Consider the following 21,461-nt stretch of genomic DNA (forward strand, 5'->3'; position numbering starts at 1 on the left):
AACAGCTGGATTCTGACTCAAACAAACAGCTGGATTCAGACACAAACAGCTGGATTCTGACTCAAACAGCTGGATTCAGACTCAAACAGCTGGATTCTGACTCAAACAGCTGGATTCTGACTCAAACAGCTGGATTCTGACACAAACAAAGCTGGATTCAGACAAACAGCTGGATTCAGACTCAAACAGCTGGATCTGACTCAAAACAGCTGGATTCTGACTCAAACAAACAGCTGGATTCAGACAAACAGCTGGATTCTGACACAAACAAACAGCTGGATTCTGACACAAACAGCTGGATTCTGACACAAACAAACAGCTGGATTCAGACACAAACAGCTGGATTCAGACTCAAACAGCTGGATTCTGACTCAAACAGCTGGATTCTGACACAAACAAACAGCTGGATTCAGACACAAACAGCTGGATTCTGACTCAAACAAACAGCTGGATTCTGACACAAACAGCTGGATTCTGACTCAAACAGCTGGATTCTGACACAAACAAACAGCTGGATTCTGACACAAACAGCTGGATTCTGACTCAAACAAACAGCTGGATTCAGACACAAACAGCTGGATTCTGACTCAAACAGCTGGATTCAGACTCAACAAACAGCTGGATTCAGACACAAACAGCTGGATTCTGACTCAAACCAGCTGGATTCAGACTCAAACAGCTGGATTCTGACACAAACAAACAGCTGGATTCTGACACAAACAGCTGGATTCAACCACAAACCAAAACAGCTGGATTCAGACACAAAAAACAGCTGGATTCACACAAAGCTGGATTCAGACACAAACAAACAGCTGGATTCTGACACAAACAAACAGCTGGATTCTGACACAAACAGCTGGATTCTGACACAAACAAACAGCTGGATTCTGACGTCTCAAAGTGTGTCTGTGTCTCTGATCTGGATTATTAATTCCCGCCATGAGGCTCGGCGCTCGGATCAATGCTCAGGTTAATGGCTGCCACAGGCGGCTCAGCTCGGATCAGATGAATTCTGTTTGTCAATATTTGGCTCATGTTTGTTCAGGAGGGACGAGCACACAAAAGCGTCTTTCTTTAATCAATCCTTCATTATTATCTCACTCGTTATCTCAGAGAGGAAATGTTGAGGCTCAAACAGGCACGTTAGCATTGTTAGCTTTACTAATTACCTGATAAGAATAAACTGTCTCATCTATTAAAACTATAAACTACAATAATAACGGTTATTTATCATTATTAGAGTGATTACATCAAAAACTAACAAGTCAACAACTTTGCTAACAGCCAAAACATAGATGACTGTTAGCTGCTGTTAGCTCAGTCTGTAGCTGCTGTTGCGCTCAGGTTGTTGCAGCTGCTGTTAGCTCAGGTTGTTAGCTGCTGTTAGCTCAGTCTGTTAGCTGCTGTTAGCTAGTCTGTTGCTGCTGTTGCTCAGCGTTGTTAGCTGCTGTTAGTCGTTCTGTTAGCTGCTGTTAGCTCAGGTGTTAGCTGGCTCTGTTAGCTGCTGTTAGCTCAGTCTGTTGCTGCCTGTTAGCTCAGTTTGTTAGCTGCTTGTTAGCTCAGTCTGTTAGCTCAGTCTGTTAGCTGCTGTTAGCTCAGGTTTGTTTAGCTGCTGTTAGCTGCTGTTAGCTCAGTCTTTTAGCTGCCTGTTAGCTCAGGTTGTTAGCTGCTGTTAGCTCAGTCTGTTAGCTGCTGTTAGCTCAGTTTGTTAGCTGCTGTTAGCTGCTGTTAGCTCAGTCTGTTAGCTGCTGTTAGCTCAGTTTGTTAGCTGCTGTTAGCTGCTGTTAGCTCAGTCTGTTAGCTGCTGTTAGCTCAGGTTGTTAGCTGCTGTTAGCTCAGTTTGTTAGCTGCTGTTAGCTCAGTTTGTTAGCTGCTGTTAGCTCAGGTTGTTAGCTGCTGTTAGCTCAGTCTGTTAGCTGCTGTTAGCTCAGTCTGTTAGCTGCTGTTAGCTCAGGTTGTTAGCAGAACATGAAGCTGTATCTGTGCAGTGATGATGAAGATCAGTTATAGATGTAAAGAGCTGCAGACCTTCAAACACAGTTTATGACTCTGTTTAATGACCAGCACCGTTTATGATCAGTCTCTGTGCTACACTTTATTTCCTCTGAAGCTGCTCTGACTCTGACAGACTCTAAAAAACACCTGTCTGTCCACCTGTCCACCTGTCTGTCCACCTGTCTGTCTTTCTGTCTGTCCACCTGTCTGTCTGTCTGTCTGTCTGTCTGTCTGTCTGTCTGTCTGTCCGTCTGTCTGTCCGTCCACCTGTCTGTCTGTCTGTCCGTCTGTCTGTCCACCTGTCTGTCCGTCCGTCCGTCCGTCTGTCCACCTGTCTGTCTGTCTGTCTGTCCACCTGTCTGTCCGTCCGTCCGTCTGTCTGTCTGTCCACTTGTCCGTCCGTCCGTCCGTCTGTCCACCTGTCTGTCTGTCTGTCTGTCTGTCTCTCTGTCCACTCACCGTTGAAGCTGACACTGCGGATGTACTTGAGTAGTTTCTTCCCTCCGGCCAGGTCCATCTCGGGGCAGATCCCGGACACGTCAGGACAGAGGTCTCTCTGCATGTTGTGGAGGGCGTGGGCCATCGCGTACACGGCGTCGATCACAAACTGGACCTTCCCCTCCTGCTCGTACTTCGAGTCGATGCCAATCCGCTCCTGACCTGAGACACAGACAGAGTTCATGTTGTCACTGAGCGGAGCTGAATCTGTGGTCAATGACTGACGCAGTCTTTGTGTTCCTGTGGTTTAGTTACATTGAAATACTTTGAAAATAAACTCACAGATTACTTGAATAATTCTCTTTTTGAAGACATAAAAACTTAAACAAACAATAAAAAACATCAACTGGTTTGGCATAATCCTACATTTGTGTTTAACAATGAAGAAAATAAATAGAACACCATTGTTCTGAATATTATAACTAACCTGGGAAATTGTGTCTGTCAAGTCCACTTCCTAAATAACCAACAAGAAGGAGGTTGGCTCTCTCTGAAGCCCTGATAGTTTGACATGTTTAGGGTGGTCAGGTGTGCTTAGGAAAACATTCATAATTCACAATAACTGTAAAAATATCATTACACTAAAAGTACTCCAACAGCTGAGCGTTCCGAATCAAAGCAGGACGTGAGAAATTATCAGCGAGACCGCAGAGAACAGAAAAGTGTTCTCCCTTCATCTACCAACTGTCAGCAGGATCTGAAAGTTCATTCTGGTCAGATATGAAAGGACAGGTCATCCAGGTGGAAGTGAGCTGCAAGCAACAGCTGGGTGAGAAGAACGTCTTCACCTGGCCTCACCTGACATCCTGTTCTATTCTGAGTCTGATGTGAACTTTGAACTCACGTCATCAAAAATGACAGACGACTGGAAACAACTCTTCTGTTCTGTCACACCGACAGACTGGACAGGAATAAAACATTTCAAACCACACACACCATGAACACTCGATTCTCCCTGTCCATCGCATCCAGACCCCTCACTACAACTTCACTGAAGTCAGATGTTCTTCTTTTCACAACAGAAAACACGAGTTCACGTGTTTTTTTGTTTGTTTCCTAAACTAATTCTTAAATTAATTAACAATAGAAAACACCCAATTCTTGTTGTTGAACTCGCAGATGTCTTCACAGATCTTCAACAGCTCGCTGTATCCGGGGTTGTCCCCACATGCCTCAAAGCCCAATTTATGAAGTGCTTCGAACACATCAAGTCTGGGCTCCCCCCTCCTTAGACCTTCCAGTTCACATAGCGGTCAAATCACTCGACCGAGGATGCCACCGCCCTCCACCCAGCCCTCCACCCAGCCCTCACACATCTGGACAATAAAGAGACTCTTATGTCAGGATGCTGTTCATTGACTTCAGTTCAGAATTCAACACAATCATCCCACAACAGCTGATCATCAAACTTGACTAACTTCTGTAAAAGCAACATTGTCCGATGAAAAATACTGGTTACACCAGCTGACACAAACCAGGTACAGGTTTGTGTCAGTTGGAATAAGATGTAATCCTCTATTGCAATGTAATAACATTTTTAATAGTTTATGCATAATTTGTCAAATGTTATTTAGAAAATGTTTACAGCATTTGTCCAGCTCTATATTGCAAAAACACATAAAATCTTATTTTAAAATAATCCTAATGAAATCTATTTTCAAGTGATATATTTAAATGAAGTAACTTGCATACACACAGGTGGAAATAAATGCTTAATATTTCTCCTGTGTTGTGGTTAAAAGCTATTTGAACTGACACGAAACCAACAGAAATACAAAATACACATTTTTGCAAACCTGATACAACCTTTCAAAACAGTTTATTAAAACATGTTTGAACTGCTCATAATGCAAACTCTTATTTGTCACTGACCCTAAAACAAACAGACACATTTAATGAAGTCGGGGAAGACTGTGTAAATTATAACATGATACTAGCAGCAGGCTGACGGTGCTAACAACAGGTGAACTCACCTGTACACTTCCTGCTGCTGTCGTCCTTCTTGGACGAGCTCATCAGTTTACAGTTGAAGTTCTCCTCCCAGTACTCGGCAAACCAAACGTTCCTCCGGTTGTTCTCCAGAGTCCGTGACATGAAGTACGCGTCGAAGCCTGAAACACAACGAGCAGGGTCAACTAAACCACGAGCTGAAGCCTGAAGTCTCGGACTGTGTCCAGGATGAACATCCAGTCTTTAGTGATCACAGAGGGACAGACAGCTGACGTCTATCTCTGTCTGCTCATGAATAATTAATACAAACTGACACATCAAACATGAAGCTGCTGAATCCAGATCAAACCAGATCACAACTCACCCAGGTCTGTATGTGATGGACAGTTAGCTTTAGCTTAGCTACATGCTAAAGTAACTAACCGCTAATTAGCTGCTGATAACTGAATCTGCTGTTAGCATGCTAACAGAACCGGGCTCAGCAGCTGGACCGGGTTGAAGCACAGCCCCTGAGACCAACAGGGAATAACGTGACAGTACCAAGGTGATTTACAGACTTCTACAGACCATGTAGCTAACTGAACTGACTCAGCCCGGGATGCCAGGAGCCAAACCCAGCTGCTGTGTTCACTGTTAGACTGGACACTGCCGGTTCAGAGGTTCTGTCGCTGTGTTCACTGTTAGACTGGACACTGTTGGTTCAGAGGTTCTGTTGCTGGGTTGGGTTCAGTCCGGCTGTGTTCACACTGATGCTAGCTCATAGCGCTAGCTGCATTATTATTATCATTATTGTATTGTGATGATGTTGACGTGTCGGTGTGCAGCGTCTCCTCAGCACAGCTCACATTATTCTCCATAAACTAGGCTACGTCCCATCAGAGCTTCACATGAAGATCAAACAGAGTTTGAGCCCTGAGCTTCATCCAGGTGGAATCACTGTTGAGTCTCCATGTTTCCTCATGTTCACTCTGGTACACTGAAGACTGATCATGAAGACGTTTCTAAATCAGTTTCCTTCAGGCTGCAGAGCGATCAGTTCTTCATCTGTTCTTGGCTTCCTCTGTCAACGTCCTCTTCACTCTCTTCTCCTCTGCCATTAGGTCTGTAGAAGCTGCTGAGCCCTGCTCTGCTAACACACAACATTAGCTTAGAGGTTACTTCAGGTTACTCTGTTGGCTAGCCGGATACATGCAGCTTCACTGGTTAGCCTTAGCTTAATGCTTGCTAACATTAGCAAAACATGATGAGCAAACTGAGCTAATATGAGCTAACAGCAGCTAACAGACTGAGCTAACATGAGCTAACAGCAGCTAACAGACTGAGCTAACATGAGCTAACAGCAGCTACAGCTGTCAGCAGTTTACTGTCCATCAGGAACCTCTGGCTGTTGTCCTGTCACGTCTTTGTTGTGTCAGTAAATGAAGTTTTTGGTGGTCGTGGTCGTGGACGATGATGTCACAGGAAGAAGTGATGATAGAAACAGACAGGAAGTCAAACTCTGGTGTGAAGACACGTCTTCATCACGAGGGTAAACGTCTCCTCGCCGTTTGTCAGATTAGCGTTCGGCCTCAGAGCTAACATCTGGAGTGACAGGCTGCCAGAAAGCATCTCAGCTCAGCGACAGGAAACAGCCACACAGGGCGGCGAGACGGCGGCGAGATGGCGCCCAGCGATGGTGTTAAGATGATCAGAGGAAACAGAACAACAAACGTTTTCTTCATGTTAGAGAAACGTTCATGGATGTTCATGTCTGTTGACAGACAAACACGAATCGTCTGATTCCATCTAAAATGCTCGTGCACACACGCCTCGTTAATCTCATCGCCAACATCCGGTCCTGACATCTCTGGACTGGAAAACACATTTCAGACTTCAGAAACACTAAAGAGTTCTGCCGGTATCACCTTGGATCTGCCTTCAGGGCCCGATAAACGCCGTCTGATACCTTCAGCCTCTCCTTTCTGACAAATGATTTATGGAAATGGACATTTTCTGGGCATAACGACGGTACGAGAGGATACCAGGCCGTGACGGGCGGGCTGAGAGCTCCTGTATGAGGGCGACAGAGCCATTTAATCAGGAGGGAGGTGAGTTTGGCTTCATGATGAGAGTCACGACCAGATTAACCTGCCGAGGACGATGGGAAGTTTGATTAAACTCTAATTCATCAACATTCATCATGACAGGCTGAAGAAGGTCTGAGAACATCAGAACACGACCGGAGTCATCACATCACTTCACAATGTCAGAGGCCGCTTAGCTTAGCATAAAGACTGGGAACAGGAGGAAACTGTTGACGTCACGGCGTCATGAATGTTCATTTATCTGTATAAATGAAGAAACGTTTGATGATGCTTCATGATCACACAAACATCCAAACACAACCAAACATCACGGACACGTGAAATCGACATACCACTGATGGTGGCTCTCTTTGGCAGGATGGTGACGGCTCCGATGGCGGCGTCCTCCAGCTGGTGGATCGGACTGTTTTTGGCCCCCCAGCTGTCCGAACCGATCCACAGGAAGTGACCGACCTGGTCCGCTCGCTTACTGGCGTTCAGGATCCCCCTGGATTCAAACACACAGCATCACGGAGTCACGTATGTCTGAGATTGGTCGTTTTTAGTGATTTAAAGTGATTTTATATGAGTGACTGATATGTGGTTAGTACACAGCTTTACTGAATGCTCTGATCAATTACTGCAATCTATGTCGTGTAACGTAAGTATAATTATGGAAATACTTCTGTCAGAGACTCTGAAGCCTATAAATCATCTTTAAATCGATAATTTGACACAAAATATTGATTTACCTCGTGAGTAGCCGTGTGACAGACCTTCTACAGTCTGTAGTTCCTGTATAACAAACTGTTTCTATGGAAGTAGTCCTGATTGTAAAATCAATGAAATCCTCTTTAAAATCATTGAACTCATCTTTAAATCAATAATCTAAGACAAAATATTGATTTACCTCGTGAGTAGCCGAATAATGTAGCACTCCTCGGTTTGTTTCATAACACTGACTCACTAAACATTAAAAAATAAAGTGTACTCTATTATATTTTCAGTGCTTTATTTTGAAGCGTGACAGGAAACTAAAGTGTTTATATGGATCTACGTCCTCTTTAAAGACACCAGACAGTGACAGCTCCTCGGTCCCTGGTTTTTGGTCAGGTCACTTTAAAGCGAGCGATGTCAGTGAGCAGTGTTTGATTGGATGAAGTGTTTGTCCACCTGATGTCCTCATCAGAGGCGAACAGGATGACAGCCCTGGCGTAGCGAGTGTCCAACAGCAGACGGATGATTTTATCAAAGTCGGAGGGTTTGTGGTCGTGAGGGATCTTCAGAGACTGAGCGATACAGATTCCACCTGAAGAAACACCAAACAAACCACACGTTAATGATTCTGTGCCGCCACAACCCACTGCACACAGAACCAGGCAGAACAAAGCCGAACCAGGCAGAACCAGAACTGCTTTCAGAAATGTCGCTTTACTTTTCTGGGCTCCATGTGAAGACCGACCAACTCTCTGCAGCAGCCATCTTATGACAACGTCTGCAAACAGAAATCTGTGATTTAAACCATGTTACGTTCACTCTAAACACTGTTATTCACTGTCTGTTTCCTGTCGTGGATAAAAAAGTTGAATTATTTGAACTGAATGCAGCTTTAGAGGTGTCTAGTGGAGTACCTGTCGATTGCATGCCCCTCCCCTCACCCGGCTGGATCTTTAAGTGTTTAAGCTCCTTTGCTCTATCGAGGGCGTTGTGCAGAAAATAAACTCATCACGTCATTAAAGATCATAATTAACAGAATGAGTTCAAACTTTCCGAACAGCAGAGGCTTTCATGTCTCATGCTGAAGTTCCTCTGGAGAACATGAACGTGTTCAACCTTCATGAGGCGACAGACATGAAAACGTCCCTTCACTGTTCGTTATTAAATCTGGACTATAAACTGCAGACCGCCTCACAAACGCTCTGGAGACGCCTCCGTCCTCTCCTGACATTTGACTCGTGTGGATATTGTGGAAAGTGTCGTGAGGACTTTGCACAAAGAGTTTGGTATTTCAGAGCGGACGCCGCCATCGAGGCGAGGTCGGCAAGGATGGCGAGAGAGCGTCGACCGTCCAGAATCACAAATCAGATCAGAGATGATGTCAAAGATCCGCTTCAGAACATCGACCTCGTCATTACCGTACAGACAGGCCCACACGTGTGTTTTGTGTACTACACGTGTGTGTCTGTATGTACTATATATATCTATAATATATTATATATATATATATAATATATATATATATATAATATATATATATATAATATATATATATATTTTTTCCCGTCACTGCTGAAGATTTCATTGGTCTGCAGTTTCAGTTTTACAGCCTGTGATTGGCTCGTGAATGTGTGGCTGTGCTGAACACAGTTTATCTGTTAATGCAGCAAAGACAGAAATTTACGAGGCGAGCGGCTCGCAGTGAAGTGGGAGACAAACATTATGTTGATAGACAACCCTCCTTAATTAGCTTCTTCAGCGGCTGATGATGTATCACCTCATCACGCTTCTTTAGGAGCCCTCAGAGCATTCTGGGAAAATAACTGTGTGCCACACCAGGTACTTCATCTTTATCATCATCATCACGGCTGTTCTCACAGACGACATGTTTGTATTTAAACTTCATCCACATATTGAATGTTTGTCTGACTTCACTTTGTTTGTTTAGATAACACCTCATTTGCATATTTAAATGTAGGGAAACTCTAATTAATGATGAACTCATGTTTGTGGTTTTAAACTGGATTCAGTCGTGATGCTGTAAAAACTGTCAGTCGTGTTTGTAGCTGATGTTTTGTCTGTTTGAGCTCCACCTCCTCGTTAGCTGCCACTATGTTCGACACAATGAAAGCACTAAAGAGTGAACCAGCTGAACGTGACCATAGAGCTCTATATTCATCACAGCGCCTGTACACGATCACAGCAGACTCATCAAGTTTCTGAGGTTTCACACTCGACATATTTGATTATATTGATGAGACTGATTGATGCACGTGTGCAGTCGCTCATTTGGCTTCAAGGACAGAGGAGATGGGATATTAGTTATAAATATATATCAGCACGACTCCTCAGATTCAATTGAGAAAGTGAAGTGTGCTACATCAAATGTGTGGAGGCCCAATGAATAAAACATCTGCATTATGCAGTGGTCAATAAGCCCACATCTCATATTTATACAGTATCTATAGACGTTTATTTTCTCCGCGTCAGGACTAAATCATATCCACGTCTGCAGGACATATGAAAGCCTTTCTCTGAATTATCTTTGAATGCTGACAGAATTTTAAAAAATGAAGCTTGTGCGAGACGATGGCGAGTCGGCGTGAAACACGGCTGCTGGTTTGGGTTCTGTGAGGTTCTGATCCAGAGTCAGTTGACAGGAGGACCAACAGGGAGCTGAGCTACAACCTGTGGACGGGTCAGCACCAGCCAAACAAAAAAAAAAACATCTCAACAACAACATCTCAATCCACAGATACTCACACTACTTCATATATTCAAAAAATGTACATAAAACACGTCTTCATTTAACAACAGAACCAGGCTCAGCAAACAGAACCGGACTCAGCAGCCGGATCAGGCTTCCTTTAGAATTTTCACATTAAAAGCATACTAATAATGGAAATACTTTTAATGTGAAACATCTGTTGAGTTAACATGGATCTGGTTCTTTGTGACACTGACGTACATTTATGATTTTATATTATTACTGTAAACATTCTGATTTACATTAAACGTTGACACTCAACACTGACACAAATAAACAGTCATCCACGTGACCCTCTTTACCGTCCACGTGACTCTCTTTACCGTCCACGTGACCCTCTTGACCGTCCACTTGACCCTCTTTACCGTCCACGTGACCCTCTTTACCGTCCACTTGACCCTCTTTACCGTCCACGTGACCCTCTTTACCGTCCACTTGACCCTCTTTACCGTCCACGTGACCCTCTTTACCGTCCACGTGACCCTCTTTACCGTCCACGTGACCCTCTTTACCGTCCACGTGACCCTCTTTACCGTCCACGTGACCCTCTTTACCGTCCACGTGACCCTCTTTACCGTCCACGTGACCCTCTTTACCGTCCACGTGACCCTCTTTACCGTCCACGTGACCCTCTTTACCGTCCACGTGACCCTCTTTACCGTCCACGTGACCCTCTTTACCGTCCACGTGACCCTCTTTACCGTCCACGTGACCCTCTTTACCGTCCACGTGACCCTCTTTACCGTCCACGTGACCCTCTTTACCGTCCACGTGACCCTCTTTACCGTCCACGTGACCCTCTTTACCGTCCACGTGACCCTCTTTACCGTCCACGTGACCCTCTTTACCGTCCACGTGACCCTCTTTACCGTCCACGTGACCCTCTTTACCGTCCACGTGACCCTCTTTACCGTCCACGTGACCCTCTTTACCGTCCACGTGACCCTCTTTACCGTCCACGTGACCCTCTTTACCGTCCACGTGACCCTCTTTACCGTCCACGTGACCCTCTTTACCGTCCACGTGACCCTCTTTACCGTCCACGTGACCCTCTTTACCGTCCACGTGACCCTCTTTACCGTCCACGTGACCCTCTTTACCGTCCACGTGACCCTCTTTACCGTCCATGTGACCCTCTTTACCGTCCACGTGACCCTCTTGACCGTCTACGTGACCCTCTTTACCGTCCATGTGACCCTCTTTACCGTCCTCTGAAGCTCACGTCTGTCAACCAGCAGCTGAACAGGACGTTCATCATGAAGCCACTTCCTGCCTCGAGTCTGCTAACGACGCCGGCGCTCGCCAAGCAGAGAATTTATCGGTGTTACGGAGACTAAATATTGATCCAGGTGATCATTCTTCACTTAAACTAAGTCCACCTCTATGTGAGTGTGTGTGTGTGAGTGTGTGTGTGAGTTATGTCCTCGTTCCCGCCATCCTCCGACTGTTGGAGTTATGAGTCATGGCAGTCAGTGTGAAAACTTGCAAGGTCGAGGCGTGAGGCGGCGGCCGGCTGTCGTCACGGTGAACGGTCAGAACGAGCTCTGGTGCTCGGTTCTGATCCAAAAGAGCTCATCACAACCTCATAAGTCTCTCTGCTGTACAGTACCACACCGGGTCAGCCGAGCTCCAGGGACTGTTACTGCTCGGGAGCCTTCAGACGGACGATTAAACTCCAGTAAAGTCAAATAAAACAGATTTATGTCAGAGTTTAACGTGTCCGTGTTTCTACCTCCCCGTCATGGTGTCAGGTTACACGTTAATGTTCATATTAATGTTTATATTAATCATATTAACACGTCTTAATAGTTAAATAATATTAACATTTCTTCACATCTTTCTGTTCATTCATCCTTCAACCAAAACACGTCGGCGCTGTTTTAGTCAAACCCAACGCTAACGGAGCTAAACGCTAACGGAGCTAAACGCTAACGGAGCTAACGGAGCTAAACACTAACGGAGCTAGAAGCTAACGGAACTAAAAGCTAACGGAGCTAAAAGCTAAAGGAGCTAAACGGTAACGGAGCTAACAGCTAACGGAGCTAACAGCTAACGGAGCTAAACGGTAACGGAGCTAACAGCTAACGGAGCTAAATGCTAACGGAGCTAAACGCTAACGGAGCTAACAGCTAACGGAGCTAAAAGCTAACGGAGCTAAACGCTAACGGAGCTAAAAGCTTACAGAGCTAACAGCTAACGGAGCTAAACGCTAACGGAGCTAACCCTAACCCTAACCCTAACCCTAACGAAGCTAAAAGCTAACGAAGCTAAAATGCTAACGGAGCTCAAAGCTAACGGAGGTAAGTGGTAACGGAGCTAAAAGCTAACAGAACCAAAAGCTAACGGAGCTAAAAGCTAACGGAGCTAAAAGCTAACGGAGCTAAACGCTAACAGAGCTAAAAGCTAACAGAGCTAACAGCTAACGGAGCTAAACGCTAACGGAGCTAAAAGCTAACGAAGCTAAAAGCTAACGAAGCTAAAATGCTAACGGAGCTCAAAGCTAACGGAGGTAAGTGGTAACGGAGCTAAAAGCTAACAGAACCAAAAGCTAACGGAGCTAAAAGCTAACGGAGCTAAAAGCTAACGGAGCTAAACGCTAACAGAGCTAAAAGCTAACAGAGCTAACAGCTAACGGAGCTAAACGCTAACGGAGCTAAAAGCTAACGAAGCTAAAAGCTAACGAAGCTAAAATGCTAACGGAGCTCAAAGCTAACGGAGGTAAGTGGTAACGGAGCTAAAAGCTAACAGAACCAAAAGCTAACGGAGCTAAAAGCTAATGGAGCTAAATGTTAACGGAGCTAAAAGCTAATGGAGCTAAATGTTAACGGAGCTAAATGTTAATGGAGCTAAAAGCTAACGGAGCTAAAAGCTAACAGAACCAAAAGCTAACGGAGCTAAAAGCTAATGGAGCTAAATGTTAACGGAGCTAACAGCTAACGGAGCTACATGCTAACGGAGCTAAGCGCTGCCTGCTACACTAAAGATTTCCGGCACTCTGAGAACACGTAAAAGGAAATGGTGAGGAAACTTTTATTAATTATCATTAGTGTTATAATTATTATGTTTTAAGTGTTTCAGTTTATTAAAAAGACGTGAATGCTTTTAGAAAAACAGATTTGTCTTTTTAAAGTCTGACGTGACCCTGAAGTTTGCAGCATGTTTAACATTTCATTTTCTTTGTGCGTTATATTTAGTTTGTTATTTCTCCTGATGCTGAGGTTATAAACTTTAGTAAACGTATGCCTCAGTGAGTTCCTGTTGTCTTTGTTTCATTAATAATCATCCGCTCAGCATGTGACCGCGGAGACTTCACAGTTATTATTAGTTTCTATCAAAGAGATTGAAACCTGCATCTGTCACACGGGACCGCAAACATTACACATGTTAGCAGCTGGAAATCCCAACTGTCTGTGAACACAACACTGAACCTCTGCCGCCTCCGCGTCCCGTGAGGAATATTTCCAAATGAAAGTTTCACATTTTATCTGTCAGCACACACAGGAATAACTACAGCCTCCTTTATATCACAGATATTATCCAGCATGACGACCTGGTGACAGCGAGGTCAGCCCGTAACGTTTCATCAGGTTTGTGAGTCAATGACAAACAAACAAACAAACAAGGCGTCTGCATTAACATCGAGAAACAACACAAGACAATTCCTCTGGAAAATCATCCAGCCTGAACTCTCCTCCAACTACAACTGAAAATGGTTCTTAACACTTTGGGGCCCAGTCTCCTGGTTTTTATCAACTCCTGCCTTAGATCAGGAACTGTCCCAGCTGCCTTTAAACATGCTGTGGTCAGGCCTCTTCTTAAAACTAATGTGGCTTAAACTAATCATGAAATGAAAACTTCTGTTTTAGCTCTGAACTTGAACTTGAACGTCACACTGACAGAAAAATCTATTTTAAAATTGTTTCAATCATTTATCAACAAAATGAAATGTTTACATAAAGTGTAGACATTGAGCTAAATCATCTTTACTTTAGTTTTTTACACAGGACATTAATTGAGAAAATAATGGACAAATAAATGAATAATAAACATTAGCTGCAGACCTGTGTTCAACCAATCAGATCAAGTCAAACTTTTAGTTCACAGATTGTTTCTGTGTTTTATTACGGTCTTAAAATCAGATTTTTATGGGAAAATAGCATGAGGAGGAGCTTTGGTTAATGGGGTTTATGGGATTACGTGGGTTGTTTTTATATATCCGACGGATAACAGACAATTTGTGTCCATTGTCAGCACTGATTTCCCATGAGGCTCGGGGGCGATGCATCATACATGAAGGGTGGAGGACTCCGTAAGGGCGAAGCTCGGGGGAGATATTTCTGTGTGCGAGGCCTCAGAGAAGGTTTCGCCTCATTAGAGATGATGAATGAGGAGAAGAAACGAGTACCGGGAGGCAGACGACCAGTAAAACCAGCAGCTCCGTCCACCTCATCCAGATAAATGTTTTCATCACGTCTGTCCTCCAGAAGCTCTCCATGTTCCCCTGCTGCTCATAGAGCTCCACCGTCTACCTGCAGCAGCCCACGTTACATTCAGAGTCTCGGTTCTTGAACGTCCTCATACAGACAGATGTTCCCTCCTCCTGGCTCTGCCATCCGTGCTCAGGACAGTCCAAACTTTTCTGTCCGTTGTTCCCCGTTGGTGGAACGTCCTACCAGTTCCTACAGATCAGGGGCGTCCCTCTCTACCTTCACAGACCTCCTGAAGACCTCCAGCTCTTCAGAGAGGACCTCCTCTACAACACTACCAACAGCTGGACATGATACACCTGTCCCTCTAAGAACTGTCACAGCACTTACTGCTGCACCAACAGATTGATACGTATCAGTAGAGAGAAACCACGAGAAAACATGAATATGAGTTCATGGAGACTGAAGTGAGTCACCTTCGAGGATCTCTTCAGACTCCTCTGAAAGTTCTCCGTTGTCCAGGTCAGAGAGGAACGCTCTTGGATGAGAGGCGGCACGTCTCCATATATTAAACATTCATAGATTTTATATATAATTCATATGTATCATATTAGACCTGAAGAAACCTCTGAGACGAGACACGAGAGACTCTGAAGGTCACAGCTGGTTTGCTGTTTGGATTATCACAAAGATTTTAACGGATGCAGTTTTTCAGGCTGAAACTAGATCAACAGAAGTAAAGAGCTAACGTTAACTACATCATTAAAATGAGTCGTCCAGGCTGAAGCTTCAGAGCAGGAGCGTCCCGTGACATCAGCTCAAACCTCTCTGTGACCGTCTGGCCTTGAGCTAGTCACGTTAGCTTCAACAACAAGCTGTTGGATGCTGAAACTGACGTGTTAATGGAAGTCACCCAGAGCCGCCGTGTCACCAGCTGGGTCGGTCCATTTAACAGGACCGGCCTGCACGCGCTCAGCCGGGCTGCAAACATGCAAACTGCTCGGAGCCGCTCGGCTAACCTGCACGCTAAAGTCTAAATTTAGCCTCACAGATGAAGACGGCGGTGGTCTAAATCTTTGAGGCTGATCGGCCGTGATGAGCTCTGTATTTAACTGCTACACTATTCAGCCTAACCCTAACCCTATTACATCCAGAACACGGATGTAATAGATCCGTGCTCTCCGCCGCCGTTGTTATGGCAACCATGACGTGACTAAGCAGTCGGATAAATTATCGCTAGAGGAATAAAACACAATTTGCTTTAATTCAACATAGATTTAGAAAGTAAAACGCACAATTCTCGCTAGAAATGTCCTCAAACAATGCAGATGTATCTTGAAATGTTGTTTTTACGGCCAGAACGTTCAATATACACACAGAACATCACTGCCACCTAGTGGTGTGGATGGCGGGCCGTTTGTGAATCACGAATATTTGTTTGTGGATCTGTTGGATCCGACAAGAACGTCTCAGAAATCCGTCACTGAGGAAAAAGATGCGTGTGTGTGAATGGTGATCCACAAATGCTGAAGCACGCTTCACAAACAGAATTTTCAGTTTTACAAATGGGAAATTATATATTTACAAATACACGTGTATTTGTAAAAACCAAAATACAAGTTACCGATTAGAAATTTGTATTTGTGGATTGCAAATCAAGGAACATTTGTAGAGCACTCTGTGCGTTTACAGATATATTTGAGACAAAAAGAACGGCAGATTTTCAAACTTCCCTCAGCTTCTCGGACTCTCTGAAGGTACTTTTTATTTCCTTACAGTTTTTCTGATGTCTGCACTATGACAGCGACCTAAATGTGACGTACCACAATGCATCATGGGACTTCTTTGGCTCTGTGTGGTGAGTTTGTTTGACAGTTCTCAGAGAAACTTTAGATAAGACACAAACTCTAATCAGTCTCCGCCCGGCTGACTAATCACTGTGGATGTCTCCTCCCGTATCTTCAACGCCCCGCTGGAAACAAACGCCGTCTAATTACATTAGCGGTGTGTGTGTCGGTGGACTGAACCTCCTGAAATCAATACATGGTGGATTAGTCCAGAATCTGCAGATAACCTCAAAGAGCCGAGCACAAACACACAGAGCTGTATCAGATGAATGGTTAATGAGGGAGGCGGACCACGTCTTCAAGACTGATCTGATCTGAACAACCAACATAATAAATAATTCACTGATCGTTCATCTGTGGAGCTCAGCCTGTCCTCTTGGACAGTCTCAGAGACTACATCCAGGTTTTAGACAGTCTGTGGATGTCTCAGAGACTAAATCCAGGTTTTAGACAGTCTGTGGATGTCTCAGAGACTACATCCAGGTTTTAGACAGTCTTTGGTCTTTATCTTTGAAAATACAGAAGTGTTTCTTTCAAACTGAACCGGTCGAAGTGACGTTGAACTGAGAGAATCATTTTGTCCTCCACAGATCGATGATCTCGTCTGTGTGAATAAACTGGTTTAGTTCAGTTCGAGGACTTCGTGGACGCCCCGTGTTCACCCTGGTGGCGCTGTGTCCTTTAACAATCCTCCAAAAACTCGAGCTCAGAAATGTCAGGATGCATCCGAAGCGCTGAGTTGTAAAGAGTCATCAGATTTCTGTAAATGTCACTGAGATTATTCAGAGAACAATCAACATCGGTGTGAAGTCAACGAGCACCACAGTTCACAGCTCGTCTGTTTCATGGATATAAACATGTTTTACTTCCACATTTAGAAACACGCTGGACCGGTCCACTTCAGGGTCCACTCACAATAATATAAAGGTTCTAACTGGAACATGACATCACTCCCAAGTGATGTCATGGAAAAACCAAAGATTTTCTTTAAAGAACTATGGTGCCATCAAAAACGGTTCTAAATGGTGCTCCAAAGAACTTTGGTTCTTTAAGGAACCATTTCAAGTTCTTTGTGAACAAAACTGGTTCAGTAAAGAACCTAAATAGTTCTTAAATAATTCATCAGAATAAATGGTTCTTTGAAAAACAAGAACATGAACAGAGTTATCGACAACATTTTTATTTAACTTCCTTCAGGTACAGAACAACAGAAGAACCTTAGGAGAACCTTAGGAGAACCGCAGGAGAACCTCTGAAGAACCTCAGGACAACCATTGAAGAACCACAGGAGAAGCACTAAAGAACCACAGAAGAACCACAGGAGAAACTCAGAAGAACCACAGGAGAAGCACTAAAGAACCACAGGAAAACTCAGAAGAACCACAAGAGAAGCACTAAAGAAACACAGGAAAACTCAGAAGAACCACAGGAGAAGCACTAAAGAACCACAGAAGAACCACAGGAGAAACTCAGAAGAACCACAGGAGAAGCACTAAAGAACCACAGGAGAAACTCAGAAGAACCACAGGAGAAGCACAGAAGAATAAAAATAACCAATGACTGAGCTGACGAAGGGTCAGAGATGTTCAACCCGACAACAGATCAACGTCATCAAGAACCGAGACCGGAAAAGAAACACGACTAGACGACAGATATGAGGATATTTATAACAAGAGCCAACTTCTAACTTCTTTAGTCATAAGAAGATCCAAAGTGTTCACGTGAGGAAACTTTTATTTTATCAGCAATTAAACCATCTTAAAGTTTCTGCAGGAACCAGCACAATATTTTACTGTATCATCAGCATAGAGATTATGGGTTTCTACTGATATCAGATGTTTTAAATCATACAATGTGTACGTGAGTTCCTCCTCACATGTTCTGTTTTCACTTCTCTGATATGACTTTGATGCTAAGGCTGGCAGGGTACGGTATAAACAGAAGAAGTCCAGAACAGAACGAGGGTCAGGGACAGGTCAGAGAGGTGACCTTTAGTTTGGGGAAATGTTGACTAATGATTAAGCAAACTAAGAAGATGTGATGCTCTCTGTATCTATGGGGAGGTGTCTGAGACAGAGAGTATAAGAACTCCTCAGGGAGCCTTTTCTCTGTAACCCCTTTTGGTGTTGCACTGTTAAACACAAGAATAATTACTGAAGGGTCATTTGATTGATGAAAATTCTCATAACAGAGATGAACTTTGGCACCGGTTTGACCTAAACTGTTGTACAGTTATATCTGTAACTATAAACAGGACAACATCGGACCTATGACAGAACCCTGAGCTACACTATTAGAGATCTTTAGCTGGTTACAGATGAGCCCATCACATTGGAGACCTTCATAAAGAAACCGTGCAACAAAATTCAACCTCAACAAGCTGACGAGCTGTTCACGGATCGTATCGAAGAACTTAGAAAAGTCGTACCTGCTTCTCTGGAGAGCTGCATGAAGGCGTCCACCCCCTTCTCCCCGTAGCTGCCCTCTGAGGCCACCGTGGAGACGTAGTTCCACCCCATGGCCTTGACGATGTCCACCATGGCCTGAGCCTGGAAACTGTCTGGAGGGACGACCCGAGAGAAGAAGTCGTACCGCCGGTCATCGCTCAGCTCTGGGGCGGTGGAGGCGTAGCTGATCTGAGGGATCTGCAGGAAAGAGAACGACGGTGAGAACAGTGATCGACATTTATGACTCTATCATCATGTATATTCTCAGTCTGAACTGTTTTAGTTCAAACCATTTTCTGTCTTTAACTTGTTAGTTTGTAAAGTTTCTTATTTTCCCTGAAACAATTAAAAGAGGAGAAACTTCATTTTCAGGTCTCTGGTGACCAGGATGGAGAAGCTAACGTCTGATCGATGTGAGACGTTTGCAGGAAAATGAGTTTGACAGAGTTAAAGGTGTTCATGCTAATTACAGAAAGTCTGAGAGAGGTCCAGGATTATTTCATCTCTGTCCGCCGAGGTCGACAATTTAAACCCATCTGAGAAAGTCTGAAAGTTTTAAATCCACCATGAGATACTTCTGCTCATTACACCTCTGAACTGCTGCCAGTCTGATGGACGTCACAGAGACTACGTCCAGGTTTTAGACAGTCTGCGGGGACGTCACGGAGACTACGTCCAGGTTTTAGACAGTCTGCGGGGACGTCACGGAGACTACGTCCAGGTTTTAGACAGTCTGCGGGGACGTCACAGAGACTACGTCCAGGTTTTAGACAGTCTGCGGAAACGTCACGGAGACTACGTCCATGTTTAGACAGTCTGCGGGGACTCACAGAGACTACGTCCAGGTTTTAGACAGTCTATGCGGGGGACGTCACGGAGACAACGTCCAGGTTTTAGACAGTCTGCGGGGACGTACGGAGACTACGTCCAGGTTTTAGACCGTCGGCGGGGACGTCACGGAGACTACGTCCAGGTTTTTAGACAGTCTGCTGGGGACGCCACAGAGACACGTCCAGGTTTTAGACAGTCTGCGGACGTCACGGAGACACGTCCATTTTAGACAGTCGCGGGACGTCACAGAGACTTGTGGTCAGCATTTTCAGCAGCATCGTGTTTGAGCCCGAGAACTGAAACCAGTCCACAGGTCAGAAGGTGGCAGGGCAGACGCTAGGTCATCACACACACACACACACACACACACACACACACACACACACACAGTTGTGGTGCTTTGTGCTGAATCTAGGTCGAGCCTACGGACGAAAACAATCAAACCTGGACCATCAACTGCTGCACAACACACACACACACACACACACACACACACACACACACACACCTCAGAAGTGAGACAGACCAGACTGAAGTGGGAGGACGTGATCCAAACCCTGTCAAGACCAGAACCGGTCCACAGGAATTCTGTTTGATACGAAGGTTATGAACCAATGAGCTCTCAGACGACAACAATTATTGATTATTAATGAGTAATCTGCAGATCAGGAAGTAATAGATTACATGTTTGACCTGCAGCCGACACTGATCTAGGTGTGTGGTTCCCTCTCGGTGATGAATTATGAATATTAATGAGCCTGGTTCAGCTAAATTAGTTTAATTAAAGTTTGACTTTCAAGTTTTTCTGAAGTTCAACTTTTATTTTGAAGAGTTCTTTATATTTAAATCTTTGATTGAAGACTCCTCGCTTCTTTGATTTGCCTAATTAATCTGACACTCCTCTTCCTCTCCCCTCCTCTTCCCTCCTCTCCCTTCTCCTCTCCTCCTCCTCCTCCTCCTCCCTCCTCTCCTCTCCCTCCTCCTCCTCCCTCCTCTGATAGGGTACTCATGTCTTGCTCATCCCTCTCTCTTCTGTTAAAGGCAGCACCTCAGAAGCTTCAATAAAACACGACGGAGACAGAGTGATCCCAGACGGAGGAGGAGGAGGAGGAGGAGGAGGAGGAGGAGAGGAGGAGGAAGGAGGAGGAGGGAGGGAGAGGAGAGGGAGAGGAGGAGAAAGGGAGGAGGAGAGAGAGGGAGGAGGAGGGAGAGAGGAGGAGGAGGAGAGAGGAGAGAGGAGAGGCGGAGGAGAAAGAGGCGGAGGGAGAGAGAGGACGGAGAGGATAGGAAGAGTCGGAGAGAGGGGGGGGAGGAAGAGAGAGCACCGGTAGCCCGCTACTTGATCCGTACAACCCATAGAATAGATGTAACATCGATACTCGACTCACGACTCGAAACGATTTTATCACGTTATTTTAATCAAAATGATCTACAAACAAATTCTGACAAATAACATTTTTATTATAATAATAATCTTTTTATTATTATTATATAAAGATTATTATTATAATTAATATTAATTATAATATAATCTTTATTCTTTAACCTCAAACAGTTTGTTTCTTATAAAAAGTTCATCTTAAAACATGACAGATATCTGCTTCTTTAGAAACAGTCACGTTGCTCCGTGCGCTGCAGTGCTGTTGCCTCGTGCTGTGTGCTCGTGTTGCTCGTGTTGCCTCTACATGTTGCTCGTGTTGCCTCTAATGTTGCTCGTGTTGCCGCTGCATGTTGCAGTCTTCTATATTTCCCAGGCTGTTCTGGTTCAGTCTGTTTCTCAGGTTGTATTTGTGAATATTTCAGCTGCTCGCTGCGTCCTCTGTTTCTTCGCTGCTCTGTCTCCGTAGCTACGAGTGACGTGACGTCTGACGTTGAACGATAATCACCGAGCAGTGCTTTAAGATAACGAGACAAAGAAC

General features: G+C 44.6%; 1 protein-coding gene across 1 annotated transcript in view; it reads right to left on the reverse strand.

The window, feature by feature from the left end:
- Positions 1-21,461, reverse strand: part of grm7 (glutamate metabotropic receptor 7) — an 86,302-nt gene that overhangs the window by 22,676 nt on the left and 42,165 nt on the right. Inside the window, 5 exon segments of the mRNA XM_027278929.1 lie at positions 2,455-2,655; positions 4,467-4,604; positions 6,860-7,014; positions 7,680-7,815; positions 18,693-18,909. Of these exon segments, the coding sequence (XP_027134730.1) occupies positions 2,455-2,655; positions 4,467-4,604; positions 6,860-7,014; positions 7,680-7,815; positions 18,693-18,909 (847 nt within the window).

The sequence above is a fragment of the Larimichthys crocea genome, chromosome VI, assembly GCF_000972845.2.
Source record: "Larimichthys crocea isolate SSNF chromosome VI, L_crocea_2.0, whole genome shotgun sequence".
NCBI classification, from domain to species: Eukaryota; Metazoa; Chordata; class Actinopteri; family Sciaenidae; genus Larimichthys; species Larimichthys crocea.